The sequence below is a fragment of the Mytilus trossulus genome, chromosome 14 (assembly GCF_036588685.1).
Source record: "Mytilus trossulus isolate FHL-02 chromosome 14, PNRI_Mtr1.1.1.hap1, whole genome shotgun sequence".
Taxonomy (NCBI): domain Eukaryota; kingdom Metazoa; phylum Mollusca; class Bivalvia; order Mytilida; family Mytilidae; genus Mytilus; species Mytilus trossulus.
Window position 1 is genome coordinate 76,469,944 of NC_086386.1, and position 24,397 is coordinate 76,494,340.

The 24,397-nt window shown below is 31.7% G+C and overlaps 2 protein-coding genes across 3 annotated transcripts in view; one reads left to right on the forward strand and one right to left on the reverse strand.

The window, feature by feature from the left end:
- Positions 1–1,936: 1,936 nt before the first annotated feature.
- Positions 1,937–16,423, reverse strand: LOC134696640 (ubiquitin-like protein 3). The gene is made up of 5 exons (XM_063558554.1): positions 16,078–16,423; positions 13,681–13,789; positions 8,151–8,237; positions 7,786–7,863; positions 1,937–4,856 (listed from the first exon to the last, which is right to left on the reverse strand). Exons 1-5 carry the CDS (start codon positions 16,105–16,107, stop codon positions 4,795–4,797), a joined length of 366 nt encoding a protein of 121 aa, XP_063414624.1. The 5' UTR covers positions 16,108–16,423; the 3' UTR covers positions 1,937–4,794.
- Positions 16,376–24,397, forward strand: part of LOC134696638 (syntaxin-binding protein 4-like) — a 48,324-nt gene continuing 40,302 nt past the window's right edge. The window contains exons 1-4 of one of the 2 annotated variants that reach the window (XM_063558551.1): positions 16,376–16,475; positions 19,102–19,222; positions 20,085–20,164; positions 23,882–23,977. In XM_063558551.1, the coding sequence (XP_063414621.1) occupies positions 19,161–19,222; positions 20,085–20,164; positions 23,882–23,977 (238 nt within the window). In that variant the 5' untranslated portion in view covers positions 16,376–16,475; positions 19,102–19,160. The remainder of the gene's footprint in view (positions 16,476–19,101; positions 19,223–20,084; positions 20,165–23,881; positions 23,978–24,397) is intronic. The other variant, XM_063558552.1, reaches the window with a different exon arrangement.

A 24,397-nucleotide genomic window follows, 5' to 3' on the forward strand; every position in this document is an offset into this window, starting at 1 on the left:
AAAATATATTTTTGCAACAGTTCAGGCTTCTCTAATGAAATAAACAACCATTAACAACTGTTCTTCATTAAGTTGACATTCCTATAAGCTTGTACAAAAATAAAAATTAAATGTTGGTAAGCATGACATGAATGCTTGCTGAATTGGATAATTGTTGTTTTGAGGGCAGGTGTCATATTTTCAAATTTATCACAATTTACAATAATACATGTGATGTATCCCAATATGTATTATCTTATCTGAATCCCTTTCATTTTTCTGTTACAAAGCGCTGTTTACTAAGTAATGTTTAACTTAATTTCCACTGAATGAAGACCAGATATCATTTCTATATTTTATCTGAATCAGATTTTTGATCTCACAAAAAGAGAACTTGAGTAAGAAATGAATGCATTCCTCCACTATCGTAGTACATCAGGCAGATATTAACTACAAGACTTCATCAACCTCAGTCATGATGATTGGACATTATATACAAAATAATTGTCTAACCTTAAAGCTATTGGTGTTTGAAAAAGTATACCACTAACAAAAACAAAAAAAACTTCCAAGGTAAGTCCATTAAATATGAAAAATTGAATGTTGAATATGAAATCTGTATTCATTGTTAGTCATGTGATTTTTTCATTAACCAATTGACGACCTAGAGTTCATATGGGTTTTTTCTTCAAGATTATGTCAATTATACAAGCATCTTTAATACCATAGACACTACAGCTTTTTTATATAGAGTTCAGTGAAACAGATGAAAACTAAAACAGAATAAATAAGAAACATTTCTAGATTGGCATTGACAGGAGCAAAAGTTTTGGATGCTGACTAAACGTGACTTTACAACATCACTACACAATGAAAATATGCAAACAATGTCATAAAATTCTTTAAACTGGATAACAATGACTGAGATCATATCTTTTTGTGACTATAGTTTTCAATTCTTTACCTATTCAAATTTAGCCCTTACTCCCTTAATGAATAAATTGTAGACACAATGATATGTCTTCCCTGTGTAACCTTATTAAAAACTAACAAACGTAATGATCTACACGATGGAAAGCACACTATTGGAGGGCAGATTGACCAAAATCACACTTTTCTGTTTTTAAGAATGCTGTGTGAATGATTAATTCAGAGTTAACTACTGCCAATTCAGAAATTATTGCGAAAAAATGCAAACAGGTTGTAATCAGTCAGAGATATAACTCTATAGGGTTATTACAGAAAATAACTTGTGTGTGTTATTAAAGATACTTTTCTTTAAATTTTCTAAATCTGTAATAACATATGTTTGTTATTCGTAAAATCATTTAATCTCTAGTGGACTCGAGGGAACTCTTGAGACTTTGCGCAGAAACTAAATGCATAGCCTTGATAATTAATTTTTAAATTGAATTAATACATTTTTGATTAACCATGGTTAATCAATGAGACAAGGCTATTAAGGAATTAACTTGGCTTTGATAACAAGGCTTAGTTATTAAAGGAATGTAACTTATTATATAAGACACTTGGGAATTACTGAGAAACTTGCGCAGAACCTCATTACATACTCTGGTTATTTCTTACAATAAATTTAAATACATTGTAATTAAGCATGATTTATGTCTGAGCAAATGCTTTGAAGTGATATAGAGAAGCCGTAATAACACCCTTTAGTTATTACAGGCATATTTTTTCTGTAATAACATATAGGTGTACTATTCAAAATTGGAATACTATGAACTGTTATATCTTTGAATAGTTAAGTATACATAAAGACAATAGTAATATCAATAGAACTTGTATACATTTTAACTAAACTTATGATGAATATTGTCCCTTTGAAACATGTAACATACATATGTTATCACAGTTCTTTGACTTTTTAGTCCACAATAACAAATGTATGTTATTTTCCTGTAATAACCCTATAGAGTTATATCCCTGACTGGTAATCAGGATAATTTAAACTCACATTTGTCATAAAAATTATGAATTAAATAGAATTTTTTTTAAATTTGCTCCAATTTAAATCCCTTTTTAGTCTAAAATGACAAACCCGCAATAATAAATGCATGAAATAATTATTGAATTTACAGTTTTTTCTATACTGGACATCCTTGCTCTTCTTTTTCTAGAGAAACTAAGAGAGAAAGGATGGTTAATTGAATTCCTTTATCAAATATTTGACATTTATAAAGATTCAAGTAAAGTGGGTTTTTTTAATTCTTAGATGGTATACTTTTCTGCTAAGTTTAAATCCATAATTTATATTTCTAATTTTATTATTTTTCCCTCGGCATGCTTACAGGTACATATATGTAACTGTGCTCCTGAGACTTAACACTAAGACAGTGTATGTTCTAATTACACTATACTTAATGATTCTACACCATGAAAATTATATTTCACACACTACACATAAAAGGCACACATACAATTTACTTCATCATACATTAATACACTCATCACAAGTTCAAAATCTTATTTTACGTCAGCGGTTATGTCTTTCAGTGAGATTAATTCACACAAAATTAAGTTTAGTTAAATTTAAATTAAATTCAATAGGTACAATGTTGCCTATACTAAAAGCATGGTAGCAGTACAAACCATCAAAAATAAAAAATTCTGGGAAAGAGTCCTTGAACCCTGTAACTACAGGCACTAGAAATGATTATTTGGTTTAAATACCGTAAATTCAGAAACTGATGCATACATTTATTTAAATATTGCAATTTGTTGTCCATTGGCAAAAATGTGAATGTTAATATGAGAACAATAATAAATTATAGAAAACCACTACTGAAATTATGAATGCAAGATTTAATTACTGCAAACCTGATTCCGTCTCATTTTCTTATAAATAAAATTATCACAATAATTTCAGAATTTACAGTATAAGAATAACTTCAGGGAATAATAATGGATAAAATATCTTCATGGAAATGTAAAAAAATATTTAACCATGAAACCTATTTAAAAATATCATGAAAACTTTAACTAACTTTATCTGTTTAAAGAATGGAGAATAATTACCACCACTTACAAAACAAACTACTACATTGTACTAAAGAAAAATAAGCAATTTCATAAAAAAAATGTGAGATGATTTGATACTACACAATATGTGTTTTTGTGGATAAATTTTAGGGTTTTAATTTGTAAAAATTTCAAATCAATTGATAATTTTTATTTTTAGGCTGATCAGGGTCTTTTAAAGCGTCACCCATGCCCCATCAACCCCCATGCATTTAAGTCTGAAAAAGCCCTCAGCTGACCACATAACTAATCTTCATCTCAATAAAAACAATATTTATACCATTCTGAACATTAAATTATGCATAATTCTTTCTTTCATTTTAACAAAGTCACACAATAACAAGAATGAGTCAACACATTATGTAGCACAATTAACGCAAAAATGAATAAATTTACATATATTATATAAATATTTACAAGTCAACAAATAACATGACAGATAACAAAAAAATTGTGTGTACTTCCTGTACGATTTAAAAATCTTAAAGATAATTAAAAATAACTGAGCGATTTACAAAGAAATGACTAGCATATTTCGTAAATCTGAAAATGCACAGTTTGCATCAATACTTATAATAAGACGAAATGCACAAAATCAAAACCAAATTTCCATCATAACAAAGAAGAAATGTCATTATGTGTATTTATCATGTTTATCATACAAACTTAAACATGTTAAAAGATAATCCCATTTTTTTGGGGGTTAAGCACTCATTTATCTAAAATTAATCATAAGTCGATGTCAACTAAATAATTTTTTTAAGAATCTTGAAAATCCTTATTTAAATCTATAAAAAAAAAACATATTGCAAGTATTTAAAGATAACTGTTTTTGACATAATTAACGAAAATTCGAATTAGAGCCATTAACAAAACCCAAACTGTTTTCCTATTAATTCTCACAATAATTTTTTATACTATCTAGAAATATTTATGGAGTCAAAAGTAATCATTGAGCAAACAACCAGTCATTAAATAAAACATCCTTACAGCACTTTGTTCTGAGGTAGTGGATTACCTCCCTTTCAGCATTTTATCATTTTATGAGGATATCTTACTGGAAATACTCTAAGTGATATAGCTTTTTCAGGTTTTTTTTCTAAGTAATGAATAGTTTCACTGACAATCTTTGAAAATTGTTGTTTAAAAAAATAGCAACTAGATTCCATAACTTATATCCAAATACCAGCAGATGAGGTCGAATTTTGTTACTGTGTTAATGAGATGCTTTATTTTGCAGACGGGTTTAAAAGTTCTGTTATCTATCAACACGTTGATTTCCTGAAGTGTAAAGATCACCCCTTTTTCATTTTGTAATTTGAATTCAATTAATTGTGAAATATTATCAATTGCACATTTTGTTGTTTTAGAATGATAATAAATAAAAAATGTCATGAAAAATTTCATATGAAACTAATATATTCAAATTTTCTCTTTCAAATAATGAATTATGTGACTGCATTCCTGCTGCATGAAGGATCTGTTCCCTGCTTGTTGTTAAATATAAATCATTTCAGATCCCATGATTTAATCATTTCCGATCCCATGATAAAAATCAATTCCTATCCCATGATGATGATGATATTGTGCAATTCTATATTATAATATGATGTGAACAAAAATGCCAAACTGTGCAGAACAGTAGTCATCTTCAGTTTGTTTGGCAGTAAAAATTTGATATAATAATGATTTACAGATCTGCTTGGAGAGTTACCTCCCCTTTGGTACTAAATATCACAGACTAGTGAGAGTTGCCGATTGTGTTCTATAATGATGTCATAGTATTACACAACATGTACCGCAACCACTCTCTCCACTTTTATCTTTCTTCAACTGACCTGAAATAGAAATATGGGAATTGATCATAATAATGCACTACATATAAAAGAGGAAGTCAAATATTTCTTCTTTTCGCTGCTTTAAAATGTAAGATATTTGTCATTTTTGTACTGCTTTTAAATAGTGCTAAATAACACATATAAGGCTTATCTGAGTTATTCAGCACCATTCTAATTGTTTAAATTCATATATAACACTCTCACATCTAACAAGGATGTGGAAAAATTTGATGTGTGCACTTGCCCAAAATTTCCAAATAAATATTCATGATATTGGAATTATTTCATTGTAAGCGGGTATGATTCTTAAAACGGCTTTGTATCTTGCATTGAGAACTGATGTTTTTTTTATATTTATAAATAAAGGTAGAAACGGAATTAACATAAATAAAGTTTTGTTACTGGAGATCCAGGAAAAATTAGCAAGTTGCTTTGTGAAGAATTCTTTATTGTTTTTTTTTTAATGTTTCTAGATATTTTCTCAATTTTCTGAACTCATCATCATTATTTTTCTCCTTTTGTCTTGATTATCTGGTCTATGATTTGTAATTGGGTATTTATTAATCTCATTAGAACTGTCCATAAAAATTAAAATGACACCTCCTTCAGATAAGGGACGACATCAAAAGTTCAATGTAGGATAAAAAACTGAATTCATATAGTTTTTTCACTGACCCCCTACCCCCCTCTTAACTTAATTTGGGAAACATTGATTGACCAATAAGGATATATATAAAATTGATGTCAATTAACCCAAACTTGCAGCAATTTTTACCCCCCACCCCCAAACTATTTGAATAAAGTTTTTTATCCTTCATTGATTTTTTGATGTCGTCCCTAAAGGATAACATAATCAATGATCCTGGGTCATCAATGTTATAATGTGTATGAGACCTGGGAGCAGGGCTTCCAAAAAATTTTGAGCCAGTTCAACATTTTATGCCTGGTCCTGATTTTGATCCCTAAAGACTAAATAACAAAACGCAATTATGGCAATCAGTTGGCCATCCCAATGATTGATAAAGAACATTACCCCTATTTTGTGCATTTTTCCTTTGATCTTTTTTTGTGATAATTTTCATATCATGCTTCTCGCTTGAGATGGAAAAATTATCGCTAGAAACTAAGGAGGCCATTTGGCTTGCTAACGAAATTGACATGAAATTGACAACGTCGTCATAGGTAAAATAGCGATAAACAGATTATCATTGGTCATCTCAACTCGATTGCTTTTCTCCATTTCACTGTACCAGCTCAAGCGAGAAAATCAATCTCGTTGAGATGATCAACGATAATCTATAAATATTAAGCATTACTTTAATATTAATTAGAAGTTTTGACTTAAACTCTTAGATTGACAGTGCACCATTCTAAGTGTGCAACATCAGCGCAAGTATATCTGCCTTAGACTCTTTATTTGTGCAAAATAACTTTGTCAAAAACTTTACTTTTGTTTTTAAAAGAACTTTTTCCTAATACTAGATGTTAACTAGACAATGGTTAAACATAGACCAGTGACGGATGAGTAAAATCTGTGTACGTTTACAAAGCACGATTGAGGGTAAATAGGCCTTTCCACGTTATTTCTTAAAAAAAATACTCAAAATAAACAAAAGTTTAAGATATTAATGTTAATTTTAGCTTTCTTGAAGAAATAAGAATGGATTATAATAAACTTATTCAGTGTTCCAGCTAGGATTTCAAAAGGGCAGGGTGCCAATCCTGAAAAAGGGCATTTAACGCGCGATATGATAATATGAAAAGGGCATATTTTAATAAAAGATATTAATCAAACATTGTGTTTATTCGTTGAATCACAGATTATACAAGAACAAAATCTTTAGCCCATATAGAACTCTATCTTTCTACTTTTTAGGCTGAAAAACTTGTCAAGCAGCTTGTCACACAAGTTTTTTTTTATCATTGCTTGGCACAGTTGACCTTTATATGCAGTATGTTTTGAAAGGTGACCTGTTTCATTCTGTTTCTATGATCTGCCACATTTTACAAGTGTCACCTTTCTCCCCCTGCTGTGCTTAATGGCAATACAGCACAAAACAGGTGTGCTCAGTAAATGCACAATTTTAGGATATATATAGCAACAGTGAAAAATTGTATAAAAAATAAAGAATACAAAAGATGACCAAGGCACCCTACCAACACTGCTACTAAGACCCTCTTTAACTTTTCCCATAACTGAAAATAAATACCTAAACATATATTCTTATTAAGCAAGAAGTATGTAGACATATTTTAGAATATGTAAATGGGTTACTCAATGCTAGGAAAAAAATCAGATTGAGTTATCTTTCTTTATTCGGGTGTGCTCCTTCTTTGGGGGATTATAAACAGTACGTAAATATGATGTAAATAGGATCACAATATGGCGGCCGATTTTGTTATTTTCGTATCAAAAATGAAGGCAGTCAATGACAAATACGTCTGAATTTTCTATTTATTTCACGGAAAACAAGTAAAACAATGTCTTCAACGAGTTTATTATGGTTTTCAACTTTCTGTCATTACGTTTCCTCCATTAAACTACGGTAAACATCGCAAATTGTGCCCAAGTTGTTGTATGCACATTTTTTTTAAAGATAATTGCCAACTGACCGATTCTATTTGAATGAATTAATGTTGATGATCATTAATGACCCATCCGATAAGCGGATTACCTATAACAACAGATTATGACACCAGTTGTAACCTTTGATTAGCTTGGGGTCGTAAACAAAGTCATAAACTTTTCCCTAAGGTAAAATTTAGTATTAGCGTATCATATCAATACGAACAAATTAATATACAATCGATCTTCAAAAAAGGCAGGGCGCCCTGGAAACTGTAAAAAAGGGCACAAGGCGCCACTCGGAAAAGGGCGGGCGCCGCGGCCTCTGAAAAGGGCCTAGCTGGAACACTGATATTACCATACCTTGATTATTTGGCTCTGGTAAATTTTCCCTTGCCACTAGATGCATTACTGTTGTTTTACCAACCGGTAACTGTAAAGCTGAAATAAAACATCAAAATAATATATATACAGTAGAAAAACATGATAAAGTTATTGATAACTAAATGAAAAGGTATTACTATCGATTTTCAAACCATGCTTGTAAGCATGACTTGAAATCTTTTTATTATGTTTCTTTTCAGAAGAGCTTCATCATTAGAAGGCATATGGTTGTCATTACAATTGCTCACATCCATGCACTGCATTTGAACTTTTATAAATAGTTGTCGCTTTGGCTATCATATCACTTCCCCTTAATACTATAGTCAATATTGTGAGTTACATACCACCAAGTGTAACATTCCCGTGGAGAAATCTTCCTTGGTATATCAACCTCAGTATGTTACTACTAGGTAGCTGTTCTTCTGACCAATCTATAAATAGAAATAACATTAGTTTAACTAAATATCAGTTACCAGGACCGACCAATACATTCTTATATGTTATACACATGCTGTAACATAGTCTGCATGTAAAGAAAATGTTTTTAACATGGGTAAGCATTATATTTGACCACATTTTTCACCTCGCTAATGCTGAAGTGTAAAAGATATACAAATATAATGCCTACCCATCTTAAAACTAGCATAGAGCATGACATGAAGGAATTATTTCTTAACTTAATAGTGTTACCATAACCTTTTACCTAGAACATTAAGAGCAGTTGACATATTTCATAATGAATTAATGAAAACCTGAAATCTTTATTTTCATGAGTTGATAGCTATATGCTTAAATGACCCCCTTGATCATTTTGCCAGTGTCCCTTGTCTTCTGACAATTTCATTTAAATAGAGGCTGAGCTAAATATCTTAATTATGTTCAAGAAAAACCAGTGGATGAATGTTTAGTTCTTTCCAGCTTATTTCACCTTTTTCAGGATTTTGTTGTATCATTGTATATTTATTCCACATATACTATTACAAATCAAAAATCAATACAATACTACAGGCAACAAAAGGAAACCTAAGATCATTTCACCTGATCTGGTTGATATACTGCTATTAAATTGTATACTAAACTTCAATACTTTATCATTAACAATGATTACACAAAGTAAATATATACATAAAAATACATGATCTTATGAAAACATGATACTGTTGGGACTAATAATCAATACTTTCATGGATATTCTATGGTTTTTATCTGACAGCGTATAATTCGAAAAAAATATTGTGTCAATTGAGACGAGCTTAATATTGTGTCAATTGAGACGAGCTTTTTTCATGTTTTCTCATAAGAACAAATGTTTAGGATAAATACAGTTGGGTTCTTTTCTGTGTGAAGGCGTGGAGTGAAAACAAATTCTATGATTTTTACAAAATCTAATAATACAAAAATAAAGTGATATATGTATATTTAAATTTGCAAAATTTGGAAAAATACACAAAATCAAAAGTCCTTGAAAATGCAACATTTTCTTGATCCATAAAAGCTGAAGCATGTTTAAGGGTATCATTAAAAAAAATCACAATTTCACATTATTATAATATATTCTTAAAGATGGAACTGGAAATGAGGATTGTTTGGTATTTTTCAATTAATTTATCACACATAATCCCTTTAAACATGAAATTTATATAACCATTATAACAAAGACAGTCAAGGTTGTAATAAACCACACCCACTTCTAGACTATGTGAGACAGTAAACATGGTAAATTGTAGCTTTCACAACACTGCTATTTCTTCTTTAGAGTTTAGATACTTAATGAATACGTCTAAATATTATATACATGTATATATTTATATAGGTATCAAAATACAGTTTACAATATCATGAATATATAACATGTATAATCAATATCGTTTTGACCATCAGGTTAATCAATACAAATTACTTAATATGGTAAAAGAAATATAATGTAATCAATTTCCTTGAATAAGGAAATTACTGCATTATTTGTTTAATCTGTCGTTAATGAAGTTGGTATAAGTTACCCCCTTAATAAACATTATAAAATATTTATAATTTCATTGGTTATTTGTATTACACATTTACAATCAATTCAATTGTTTAAGTGTACATTCAAGTCTTCTCAGCATATATAGGGTTATTAACAGTTATAGATAATTATGATTAAATGACGTTGGATTACATACACTACACATGCTACAAGGGGTCAACTTTGCTCTTAAAAATGAAGATCATGGACATTTGAATTTCAAGGTCTTCCTTAACATCTATTGGCTTCATTTTAAATCATGTTAAGATCTAAGGTCTTAAATATATATATATGATGTATACATGGTATATAAACATGATAAAGAATCAGAGTAAAGAATGGAAGTTCATCATGTTCATTGACTTTTGTATTTCCAACTAAAGGCTATATTAACCATGTGTTGCTCACCAGTATTTGTACATATAAAAAAGAAGATGTGGTATGATTGCCAATGAGACAACCACATTTATCCACATAAGACCAAAATGACACAGACATTAACATGTTCATTTCCAGACATTGGCAAAAACACAAAAAAAGGGTAAAAATCTACATTAATCATGTTAAACAACAAAAACTCATAAAAAGAAGGTTAATTGAGTTGACTGAGGATTTTGGCCATTTGACTAATTGGTTAATCTTGTTTTGCTGTTTATTTTCATATTCAGAGTTTTCATCTGTCTTCTATAGTTTTCAAGATATTCATGGTATGATGGTATAAAGGAACCTGAGATGCTCCGCAGGGCACAGCTTTATAAGACCGCAGAGATCAAATCCTGAACAGTTGGGGCAAGTACATCATGTACATGAAGTATGGACAGAACATTTAAGCTTGATACAGCTCTGAATTGGGATTGTGATTAAATAGTTGACACAACATAGGTTTCTGACACATAATGAATGTGGTCTAAGAACTTAAACTTAAAACCTTAAAATTTTTAATTTAACATAAAAATTACCTAATATGGTCCAACATCCAAAATCTAAATACACAGGGGTCGAAATTAGTCCTGGACTAGTAAAATTTAGGTCGGACCAGTCGATTTTGTTAGCTTGTGGTCCGACGGACAAGTAGGAATTGGTCGATAAAAATCACTGATTGCATTGCAATCCCCGTTTGTTAACAAAACAATTTACCTGTGAAAACAATCACACGGTACTGGGGGGTATTACAATTGATCAAATTAATTAATATCTCGGGTGAGCGTCCTTCACAACAATATAAATAAAGGCAACAGTAGTATACCGCTGTTCAAAACTCATAAATTCATGGACAAAACACAAAATCGGGGTAACAAGCTAAAACCGAGGGAAACACATTAAATATAAGAGGAGAACAACGGCACAACACCGAAACGCAACACACACAGAAATGGATTAAGCAACAGACAAAACACCACGAGAATAACAAATATAACATCAAAACCAAATACATGAATTTGGGATAGACAAGTACCGTGCCATGTCTTATCTCAATATCTCAAAAATAAGAGAAAACACAAACGACTCAACGTTAAAATGCAACACTCACAGAATAAAAAGTGGAAATTTTTGGAAGGAGTAAAACCGCCAGACAAAAAAGTTATGATAACTGAAAATCAAAAGGAAGATCAAAATAAAGTATACGAAAGTGACAAAAGGAAACGCAAATACCAAAGATTCATGGGAAAAAGATCATGAATGGTTGCATTATATAGTAGATCGGAATTTAATGAACTGTACAATATGTGAAAAATTTGCAGTGACAAACCTAGATAGGAAATGTATTTTCGCAACAGGATCGTCAAATTTCAGATTGGATTCTGTACTTGCTCATGAGCAATCAGAACAGCACATGTCAAATTAATGTCATTTTTACAGGACCAGTAGATTTGGAGCTGAACCAGTAGAGTTTTCAGTCCACTGGTACGGCGGGCCAGTACACAAAAAAGCTTAAATTCGCCCCCTGAATACATGGTTAGATTCAGCATATCAAAGAACCCCAAAAGTTCAATTTTTGATGAAATCAAATAGAGTTCAATTTTGGATCCTTTAGACCTCAATGTGGACCAATTTGATAACCCAGCACAAACATCAAAAATCTAAATACCATGGTTAGATTAAGCATATATCAAAGAATCCCATATATACAATTTTTATTGAAATCAAACAAAGTTTTATTTTGGACCCCAATTTGGACCAACCTGAAAACTGGGCTTATAATCCACAAAAATGTGTCCAAAGTACACGGATGCCCCACTCACACTATCATTTTCTGTGTTCAGTGGACCATGAAATTGGGGTAAACACTTTAATTTGGCACTAAAATTAGAGAGATCATATCATAAGGAGCATGTGTTCTAACTTCTAAGTTTCAAGTTGATTGGACTTCAACTGCATCAAAAACTACCTTGACCAAAAACTTTAACCTGAGGCAGGACGAACGGACATATACAAAATGATACATGTGTGTTTCGCAAGGTAAAATGTTTATGTGTTTCACCTGGCTACAAATGTATAAGGTAAATATATGTGTGTTACACAAGGTAAAATGTTTATGTGTTTCACCTGGATATAAGGTTAATATATGTGTGTTTTGCAAGGTAAAATGTTTGTGTACATTTCACCTGGCTATAAGGTAAATATATGTGTGTTTCGCAAGGTAAAATGTTTGTGTGTTTCACCTGGCTATAAGATAAATATATATGTGTGTTTCACCATGTTCACCTAGCAATATTTGTGTTTCATCTTGGACACAATTACAAAATTCAATGTTTCCACACACTTCTACCAATTTTTTTTGCTGTAAGGAACTGGCAAGATAGGCGTGTTCCTTTTTTTAATGTTAAATGTATTGTCAAGCATATGTTTGTCAGACAAATGGAAAACATATTGCATGAAAAATTGACAGCTGCACTGAGGGTAATATCTTTCTGTGTGTCAACCTAGAATTATGTGTGCGTGTTTCAATTGGCAGTAATGTACATGAATATCTCTGTGTGTTTGTGTCATGTGAGTGTTTCATCTGGTAATGTTTTCCTGCGTCATGTGTGTTTTTCAGCTGGCAATTAATTTCTATGTCATGTGTTTTTTTCAACTGGCAATGTCTTTCTATGTCATGTGTGTGTTTCAGCTGGCAATGTCTTTCTGTGGCATGTGTGTGTTTAATCTGACAATTTCTTTCTATATCATGTGTGTTTAATCTGACAATGTCTTTCTATGTCATTTGAGTGTTTCAACTAGCAATGTCTTTCTGTGTGTTTAACTTAGCAATATCTTGATACAGTACAAAACAACAGAATTATAACTATATGCATATATGACAGGGTCATAAATCAGGACACGAACACACACAATTTTAAAATAAATATCTGAACACCCCGAATAGATATTTAAGACTGTTCATCCTATGTGTTCTTGGTAGTATTTCTTGTTAATTTTTGTGTAAATCAATGAATAAAAGCTTAAGAAATCTGTTATAAAAGGAGGAACGGTTACTAACTGAAAGGGCTGCATAGCCAGTCAAGGTCTGACATTAAAAACGTTCATCATCGAAAGACAGCTGTCATGTTTGCTTGTACTGTACATTGTTACATTTTAAATTTAATTTAGGTGTGGATTTGAGATTTTATGTAGGGGGAAACTCCAATCATTTAGCAGATAAAACATGTAAGAGTGTTAAATATTAACATAAAATTGGATGTGATTTTAATAATGAATTACATTTTCATCTGTTATAAGGTGGTGCCCTCTAGCATGATTCTGCATTTCATTTATTGCTAGGACCTTCGCAGCCATTACCATTATACATGTTATACTTAAAATTGTATACATTCACTTCATTACAGGTATGATAGTATACACATAAAATTCTATAAATATGTACATACCTGTTGGCCAGTTTGTATAAACATGATCGGTTATATCTGCCGCTGAATCATTCGGTAAAAACAAAAATTCTTTTGTCTTGCCACTAACCAGTATAAGTCTAAGGTTTATCTGAAAATGAAAATACAAATATTGCATTTAAATTACTTGACTTAATTATAAGCTGAAGTGGTGCTGTAGAAGGAATGATTTGGCTTTAATTACATGTACATATAAATGTATATTATTACCAAGAAAACCCCTAGAAAACTTAGAGTGCCTGTCGAGTCCAAAATTCAGTCATTTCTAATTGTTTGTTTGGCAAATAGGACAAGTTCACCAATTCTTTTTACAGTCAAGATTGTCACCCCAAAACATGTTCCCCCCCCCCTTTCACTTTTGCACCTAGAGCCTGCCTATTGGCACACTTTTAATCAATGGTTTTGTGTTTAATCCTTTGGTAATCCAGTTTTACTCAGTGCTATGAATTGACACATTTGGAGGCAGGAAAACGAATCGATGTAGTTAATGAAAATTTACTGTCTACAGTGTCATTTTTGACCAGCACTGAAAGGAGAGATAACCCGCGAACACAAGATAGATTAGAATACCGCCAAAGCACAAATATTCGTCAGAAACCATGTATTTATTGCAACGATACGCACGAACCCGCAAAATGCTTTAAAGTTCCAGATTATGAACACCTGATAACAATAATCAAACACAATAGATTATGCTTTAATTGCTTGGGAACGCACCGCGCAAATGAATGTAGATCTCAAATTCGTTGCCGACTCTGTATCAAGAAGCACCATACATGTACTAGTTTATGTACCCAACATACCGATAGATCGTACTTCGATAAACTGTCAAATGTACATTTGTAACATGTGTAAATAAATATGAAACGTCAGTACACACTGTAGTCAACAATGAAAGTGTTGCCACTGCCACAAGTTTCCATTCATCCACGATACAATCCCTTTCAAGCGTATTATTTTGGAAATTGCTGTAGCACCCATTTGGAGTGAACATCAAGGAAGGAACCTGAATATATATATTATTCGATGAAGGAGCACAGCGTTCTTTTGTGACCGAGGAATTAGCTTCAAAACTAGATATTAAGACAGAAGGTACCGAAGTGATTAATCTTTCTACATTTGGAAATACAAGCACTAAAGTTCAACACTTACCAAAAGCTATTATATAGGTTAAGCCAATAGAAGGGGAGAAAATACCAATTGAAGTTTAAGTAGTTCCTACTATAGCAAGTCCGATCACAAATTATAGTGCAAATAAAACACGAGATTTCAAACATCTAGAAGGATTAAGATTAACACACCCGATCACGTACGACAACAATTTTAGTATATCTTTACTGATAGGAGCTGATTTTTACTGGGATTTTATAGAGGATACCGTTATTAGAGGAATAGGCCCGACAGCTGTTAAGTCTAAACTAGGCTACCTGTTGTCTGGTCCGACATTACCGGGTGTGAATTGTAAATTGGGATCTGGAGCCGTAGGATTATTCAACATCTTGACAAATCAAAAACCGGAAGAGTCACTAGGAGAAGTCGACACACAATGTGATGATGAAAATATGTACCTAGAAACATCAGTAGAATTTCATGAAAATAGATCCGTACTGAAGTTACCATGGAAACATGATCACAAGACCTTACCAATAAATGTTATTACAAAACAGAGAACTGATAACATTAGAGAGTTTCATAAAAAGAGCAGGGACAATAAAATCAACACCCGTGTCGGAGATACTGTGCAAGTTTATGGAAGAAAAACATGAACTCGGTGGAAAAAGGAAGTATCGAAGAATTATTTGTTGGAAACGATGGTCAAACTTTATCCACTAGAGATGAACGAAGAGGAGCTACCAAATACAGCAGATGAGACAAATGAAGTTGATACCAGAAGAACACCGCCTATGGATGTCCAATTTTATTTAAAATTATTATAGAGACTGATTATTTTTAATTTTATCATATGTAGTGATTTCAAGAGACAGTAATTGTCATCATATTTTTTCGTTTCATATGTGAACAGTTAAAGAAATATTTGACTTTTTTACAAAGATATACTTTTGCGGCCCCCCAGTATGTTGAGAATATAATGCAAACGTTAACATTATTGTTTCCCGTATTAACATCTTATGTCTATGATGTTACTTTGTATCTTTGTATGGGCGCCTTCAATATAGATTTTGAGCATAAAAGCAACACAACGCAAAGTATTGAGTTATAGTCGTTTATCACAATACACTAATGTTGATTTTCTATAGAATCAACAATCTTGATTTAATTTAACTCATTTGCAGTGTCCATAAGTTCACTGTTCAGCTAAGAAAAGGACACATTTTATTGCATGCATAGCTAACCTACTATATCTTTAACAAAAGTTACCTTATCCACAGGTACGCCTCTTGATCCCATATTCTAACAAAATAAATAAATGAAGCGTATTTTTTTTATTTAACTTGTTGAGGAAACAGGATAACAAAGTGTCAGTGACAGTGGTTTTGTTGTGACACCGTTTTGTTTATTTTTCAGCTTGCGATTGTTTTATCATCATTTTGATTTCTAAGTAGACAGTACATTTCTGGGAGACTTAGTTTAAGCTAATTGAAATATATAATCATAAATAGTTCCAAATCATCCTTGCTTTGTAGTAGATCTTTGTTCGAGCCGATAAACAACTTCTCTCAGCTGTTATGGCGGCCGTTAGATGAATCTCGGGAAAATTAGCAATTTGCGCCTGCGTTGCAGAGTGATTCTTGTTTCCGGTTCGAAAAAATAACTTTGTAAGTGGTTTAAAGTTTATATTACATATAACTTGTTTATTTGAAGCTATTTTATTCAAAGAATAATTGAAACAAACGGTTTAGCTTGCATCACTAACTGTATTCATGAGATATTGATTTAAATAAATTTATTTTACCTGTCCATAATTTTTTGGGAGAAAGGCCACAGGCACTTGTTTCTGTCAATATGGGGTTTACTATCCATACCCGTACGAAAAATTATGTGTTGAACATGTTGAATGTATGCAAACTTTGCCAAAACCAAGAAATTAGATATCACCCTAATGAGTCTTCTTCTTCTTGTCTGCTATAAGCATCCTTTATAAGGATTACCACCCTGAGTTATGGCGTTTAAAGGAAGCTTTTTGAGCCTGTATAGGTACAGATTAATGTGAGCCTTTGCCTATCCAATTCCCCAGCCAGGCCGTGAAAGGTCTTATTACCAGAAAGTTAACCTTCCCTAAACATAATAAATATAATAACAAAATAAAACATACCAACTCACAAACTCACCTGATTCGCTCAGTCCTCAAAGTATAAAAAGTGTATTTTTTCTATGTATCAAAGATCCTTTTTTAAATATCAGTCAAGCCACTAAAAATTGGAACCCACAATCATGACAATATTATACAATGTTATATATATATTTGTAATACAGTCAGGGGTACTACTTGTACAAGTGTATTTTATTTACTTGAAGAAGTGAAAAAAAATATACACATATAAGTAAATAAATAATGTTTGAATACTCTCCCCTTAATTTTCTGAAAAATTCAATTGTATAAGTAAATTTTTCTTACAATCCCACAAAAATCCTCAAGTTTTTAGATGCAAAATCATGCCTTTAATGATTTTTCCCAGGTTTGCTCAAATTTTTTCATCAAAGTTCAATGTTTCATCTCATTAATTCATCAAAGAAACTGATTGAGCAAAGATCTTGTATATTTGCGCAAGGCATTCAAAAATTGCTCCTTTGGGGCTTGTAAATGAGCTGTGTTTAGAAGATAACAGACAAATGGGACTTTCATTGTCCATGAAATTACACTTAAATGATTAGTAAAGACATCTGCAAAGGGTACACAATTTAAAATTCTATTAGAGCAAAGAAATCTTAAGAATTCAAGAAAAGAAGAAAGGATGATTTTTTTACTTATACAAGTAAAAAAAATCTGAATGACTAAGGGACATAACTAAGCCAATATTTTTCTTACCTATACAAGTAAATAAAATTCACTTGTATAAGTATCCTACAAATTTACTTATATGTGTATATTTTTTTTTACTTCTTCAAGTAAATAAAATACACTTGTACAAGTAGTACCCCTGACTGTAATATGCATGATATCATGGATATGCCGATGACTAAGATTACCTGAACACAGCTTTGTATATGTCTATTCTGTGATGTCTCCATCTGGTATTATCCACTGAACTATAATTACTTATCGTACATAATATGCTTTCCATAAGGTAGATTTAAAATAAATATAAATTTTGGGGTATTAATTGTAACACCTTCATTTATTGCTCATCAGCACTCATGCTCATTGATCATGTTGATATCCAGCTTGTCCAATCAGATTTTTTTTTAGCGTTACTCTATTGACTCAGCTTACCTTCTCTGCCTCCACTGATTTTCTCATTTTTGAAATATGTATATTGTTTTGGTTTTTTTAGTTTTTAACATGTCTAATATGTCATGCATGTTGTACATGTCTCAAAGCTATTTTTGACAGAATTAACACATGTATACATGAATTGTCATTAATTAACACCCACCTCCTCTTCTTGTTTCAGACAGGTTCAGAAATCTACAAATTTTGTGTCTATAAATAGATGGGTTTAGCCCAACTCTTTATTAAATATAGGACATGTAGGAAGATGTGGTATGAGTGCCAATTCACAATGAGACAATTATCCACTTTAGTTATAAATGATTGAAACAGATATAACCAATTATAGGCAACCATACATCCTTCAACAATGTGAAAAACCCATACCCTATCATCATGATCATGTCTATGAAACAATTCAATCAAGAATACATTGCACAATGTTGTACTAACAGCCTACAATGTATTTTATAACAAATCAAATTATGTTAAAAAAAATATGACCAATCATTTAAATGTGTAATTTGATTACTTGAGCATGTTGAGTGTCAATAATTTCCCCAAACAATTCACATGAGAATAAAATTTGGCCAATCAAAGAAAAAAATAGAAAAAAGATGCACAATTAACATGATTTAAACAAAAAATAAGTCATTTATTGTAAATAGTGGGGAATTATTTCCAAAAATTTCAATATTTTGCATAAAAATTACATAATCATTGTGTAAAATCATCATTGCAATAAAGGCAAGTTTCAAAATTTCTGTCATGTCTGTATCAGATTTTTATGAAGGTTGAATGTATCGCATTAGTGCAATGTATAAGTATATATAAACAAGAAAACCTTGTCCATTTCAATTGACCTTTGAGGTACATCATCATATAATCTCTGATCAGTAAGATTTCATTGCATTTATTCCCCCCCCCTTTATTTCTCAAAATTTTAGTTCTCCAAAAAGTCACATGATAATCAGCTTATTAAACATTATGTGGTTATTTTTTTTAATTTTCAGGTACATTGTACTATTTCATGGAAATTTTGTCCTGATGTTGATCTTTACTGAAACAGATTATGTCAACGACAGTGTGCCTAACCCAAGTTTTAGATAAAGAGGAACTTTTAAATGGATTAAGGTATGCATGGTATGGTACCAGTCTTCACGCTGAGTGGCAACTCAGGCAGCTCAGGCTAGTAAAATTGCTCTCGGGCCTGTAAAAATCATATCTACAGACCAACAGAATAACCAAAAAATTTCAAAAATTGAGCTCTGGGCTTGTAGATTTCAAATTTCGTCGTGAAGACTGTGGTACACAATGATACATTCAGCATTATTTACATGATTTTGAAAATAAGGAGATGTGGTATGATTGTCAACTAAACACCTAGCTATCTAATAAGTGAATATTAAACATGTTAAAGATGTACAAATGATGTATAGATGCTAATGGACAAACATGTGCACAACTGCAGGTCACTGTACCAGTGTAAAACTCAGCTAGAGCCAGGTTTTATTCCTGCATTAAACATGTTGAAGATCCATTGGTAGCCTTAGGCTTTTTTCTGCACTTTGATTGGGTTGTTGTCTCTTTGACACATTCCCTGACTTTATTCTCTTTTTCATATTCATCTTTGATAAAAAAATAAATTAAAAAAATTGCATTAATGAAATAATTTTAGAATGGAAAGACTGAACATCATCAACATGCTGAAATAAAAAAATAAGGAGAACAAATTATATAACAATTCATAAATCCACAGAAATAATTTCACTAATCATGCTAATCTTTATTGCTCAAGTTGTTCAAATATTAATTTTAGTGATGTTGACTTATTACATATATATTGAAGGGTCAACATCACAAAAATTAATATTCAAGAAAGGATGTTTTATGTTTTATAGATATCTTGCAATACATGTTCGTTCTTATAGGATTCTGTCTTTTGTGCTTGTTCAATGAATTGTTATGTAATATTTTACATGATGAGATTTTTCAGTTTACATTTCAGTAATGATGAGGATGAAGTATCTAGAGCTGCAGAGGAGATAGAGTTTGATGATTGCTCTAAAGGTCTTGGTAAGAATTTATTGACGTAGGGAGGGGGGGCAGGACCTTTTTAAGGACGTTGGGATCAGGTGTTTTAAACCTCTGGATTTCTGAATTGACCCTTTCAGGATTAGGGATTTAATTTTTTTTTCGAAATTTCGGGATGTTGGGATTTAATTTTGACTAAAATTAGGACCTAGGTATTTTATGTTTTTAAGCCCGGGATTTTTTGGATCAGGACCCTCCGACCCCTCCTCCAAACCCCCACCCCCCTCAATGATACTGTAGATTCATTTATTTTTTGTGGACTGAGAAAAATAGCACTTTCACAGATATTTTTTATTCATGGTTATGCCAAAGTCAGCATACTTGTAACATGTGTAAGCCAATAGGACTTTTTTTGTAAAACTTTGATCATTTAAATCTTTTTTTAACCTTTACCCATGAAATCCATGAAAAATTGTAAGCTTACACTATGTACGTAAGCAATTCCCATTTTTTTGTCACTTCCCAGGTCCTGCTCTACCTCATTTCCTGTTTTTACGACAATGATTAAACTTTCACATGTCACACTTACAAAAAAATAGGCAAACCCATGTCACCATTATAAATACCTTAATAAGACCCACTCCCTACTTTAAAAATTTTAAAAAAGAAATTTTACCATTCAGTGCTTACAAGCACTTTGATTAAGCTCAGATGAATTATACTTTAAATATTAAATTGTTCTTTCACATTCACCATGTTTACAGCTTTCTTGTTAATAAATACCTCACACATGGTTTATACAATGTATATATGACATGTATGACAAGGGTGTTAATAAAACTGCTAATTAAACTCTATTTTTTTTCAACTATTGAACCTATTATAAATGAAATAAGTTTTATATGTACCACGCTATTTAAGAGTGAACATTGTTAAATGAACTCATCCTGTGGATTCGTTGTTTAAATACGTTTAGTTACATAGTGTAAGCTTAATGAGTAATATGTGGTATATATGTTTTGTGACATCATTTAAAAGTGGCCTGGTGATTTTTATCCAATAAAAAGTGGGGTGTCGTTGTAGCCCCTTGCTTAGCACGTGCACAAGAAAATCGATCCAGTCAATTTTTCAAAAATCAGCTTGTTCATTCAGAAAGCCTTGTCCACATGCATTCACTTAACTGTCAGTCACATGCAGTTGTTACAAAGAGGCGGAGTTTAAATCATGGTATAACATGAAAAATATCAGATTAAACCATAGCCAAGCTCTGCCTATCTACATGAAGTTACTAGCACAAAGTACTTCATGATTCTTTTAATTGGAATAACATATCAATCTTTAAACTAAACCATGGTTTTTTAACAAAATAAATGCTGTATTATGATACAAATACTTTTAAATATTTACTCTTGAGTTCAGTTTAACCCTTTCAACGCTATACACAACATATGCCGCGATGACATACGCCGTCCGCCACTGCTATTCGCGGCATATGCCGCGATGACAACGATTTTTCATAAGGACTCTTAAACCATTCGTTTTTCATTCAGGTCCTCTCTAATTTTTCCTTTTATGAATCGAGGATATACAAGGTCTCATTTGCGCTTGAAATCCAGGCAATTTTTTATTGTAAAATCATGCAGTAGAAGGAAAATTGAAGGAAAATAAAAACAAATATTTTGACAAATACAAATGGCGGAAATCGGAAACGAAGCTGTAAATATGGAAATATTTCAGCATTTCTATGGGGAAACTTACAACAAGGATTAGTTAAAAGGTTTCTTGTTACCTCAATTTGTTTATTACATTCAATTCGTGTGGGAAATATGATTTGATCGATCATTACGAGACGTAGAAAAAGGGGTGAAAACGGAGGTTGACTTAAAATTTTTAGAATGGAGCCACTGATTTGTGCCACGATTACATAATCCGTTGTGTATGGTGCAATGCGCTACGGAATCGGGCAATTGATGTCTTCTTTATTATATGGCAGATAAAACAACAAAATAGATGAAGACTAAAAGTAGTTTTTATTCAAATTTCAACACAAATGTAATAAATTACACTTTTTACCTGTTAATTACCTGAAAATGCAGGTAACCTGATAAAAAATTTACTGAAATAACTGCCTAACATTACAGTTCATGCTCTCCTGAGCATTTTTCATGCAATAACTTTCTCTGTATCTCTTATAATAAAATAGATACAGCAGTCTGAAAAGGAATATACTGTTCTAATGAATGAACACACAAAAAATGCAGCAGCAGCAACCATTTTTCTATTTTTTTGTGTAGCGTTGAAAGGGTTAATAAAGATAAACAAATGTACTGCTATTTCTTTATTGCTGAAACACTGGTATAGTTGGTAGACTTTTCCATAGCTATTCATATAAAAATTTCAAAGTTTGATTTATTACCATTATAGCCCTGTTGCATTTTTCCCAGTGATAAAAACATGGCAATAATTTCTGAATTTACTGTACCATAGATAATACAATAAAGGATGCAAAGGTCTCTGGCATGTGTGGAGTAAAGTCACTTTTTAAACATGTTAAGTGAGATTAGTAGTAGCTTTGAAACGAGTGTGGCTTAAAATAATTGGAGGGACAAACCCATACCAAAATAAAGGATTGAGATGTCTATGGAACACATGGAAAAAAACATACCAAAATAAAGGATTGAGATGTCTCTGGAACACATGGAAAAAACATACCAAAATAAAGGATCGAGATGTCTATGGTCCACATGTAAAAAAAAAACATGCTAAAATTAAGAATTGAGATGTCTATGGAACACATGGGAAAAAAACCATACCAAAATAACTGATTGAGATGTCTATGGAACACATGGAAAAAAACCATACCAAAATAACTGATTAAGATGTCTATGGAACACATGGAAAAAAAAACATACCAAATTAACGGATTGAGATGTCTATGGAACACATGGATAAAAACACATACCAAAATAAAAGATTGAGATGTCTATGGAACACATGAAAAAAAACATACCAAAATAAAGGATTGAGATGTCTCTGGAACACATGGAAAAAACCATACCAAAATAACTGATTGAGATGTCTATGGAACACATGGGGAAAAAACATACAAAAATAACGGATTGAGATGTCTATGGAACACATGGATAAAAAAAACCATACCAAAATAAAAGATTGAGATGTCTATGGAACACATGAAAAAAAACATACCAAAATAACTGATTGAGATGTCTATGGAACACATGGGAAAAAAAACATACCAAAATAAAGGATTGAGATGTCTCTGGAACACATGGAAAAAACCCATACCAACTTAAAGGATTGGGATGTCTATGGAACACATGGAAAAAGCCATACCAATATATAGGATTGAGATGTCTATGTAACACATGGAATCCTAAAACATTTCATGACAGGCCAAATTCTGAAGTCATTCAAACTGTGATTTTATTTAAGGAATGACTGTAATATTTTATCTGTCTTCGAAGAAAAAACATTAAAAATGTGGTGCACACTGAATAAAGCACATAGCAGGTTATTTAACAGTATGCACCACATTTTTTTATTTTATTCAAATAGACAGAAAAAATATTACAGTCATTTTGTATAATTTAATGCTAAATTCCATTTTAAACTGGAGTGAATCATGAAAAAACATTGATGACATCACTTTTACATGACTAAAGTATGTCTTTGAGCTAATAAACAAAACGATGTCAGCCAATTGGAAGACACATTACATCCAAATTAAATTATTTTCAGGTATAAAGATCTGTGGTGGCTGTAGTTTAGATGGCAGACAAGACAATGGTATCTTTGTGAAGAGAGTTTTACCAGGAGGACTGGCTGATATTGATGGTAAGTTGGAGTTTTACTTTGCAGGGTTACTTCACACCATGAAGTTACACATCAGGGTTTCTTCACGCCATGTGTAGAAATTACACAGCACGGTTTCTTCACACCATGTGTAGAAATTACACAGCACAGTTTCTTCACACTATGTGTGAAAATTACACAGCAGGGTTTCTTCACACCATGTGTAGAAATTACACAGCAGGGTTTCTTCACACCATGTGTAGAATTACTCAGCAGGGATACATCACACGATGTGTTACACAGCAGGGTTTCTTCACACTAATTATTCTTAATCAGATTATTTTCAAAATTTCTACAAAATGAGACTTAGTACACACAAATTTCCAAATAAATAATAATGCTGGGATGAAATTTGAAAGAATTTTATCTTTATATATCATGATCTACCTCTTTAAAGGCTAT

What these genes read in the sequence shown, in the direction of transcription:
- LOC134696640 (XM_063558554.1), bottom strand. Translation starts at nt 16,107, where the DNA reads ATGGGATCAAGAGGCGTACCTGTGGATAAG. An exon ending in GAGGCGTACCTGTGGATAAG is followed by an intron (nt 13,790 to 16,077) that starts GTAACTTTTGTT and finishes TTTCATTTTCAG; the next exon opens with ATAAACCTTAGACTTATACT. An exon ending in CGGGAATGTTACACTTGGTG is followed by an intron (nt 7,864 to 8,150) that starts GTATGTAACTCA and finishes GTTTTATTTCAG; the next exon opens with CTTTACAGTTACCGGTTGGT.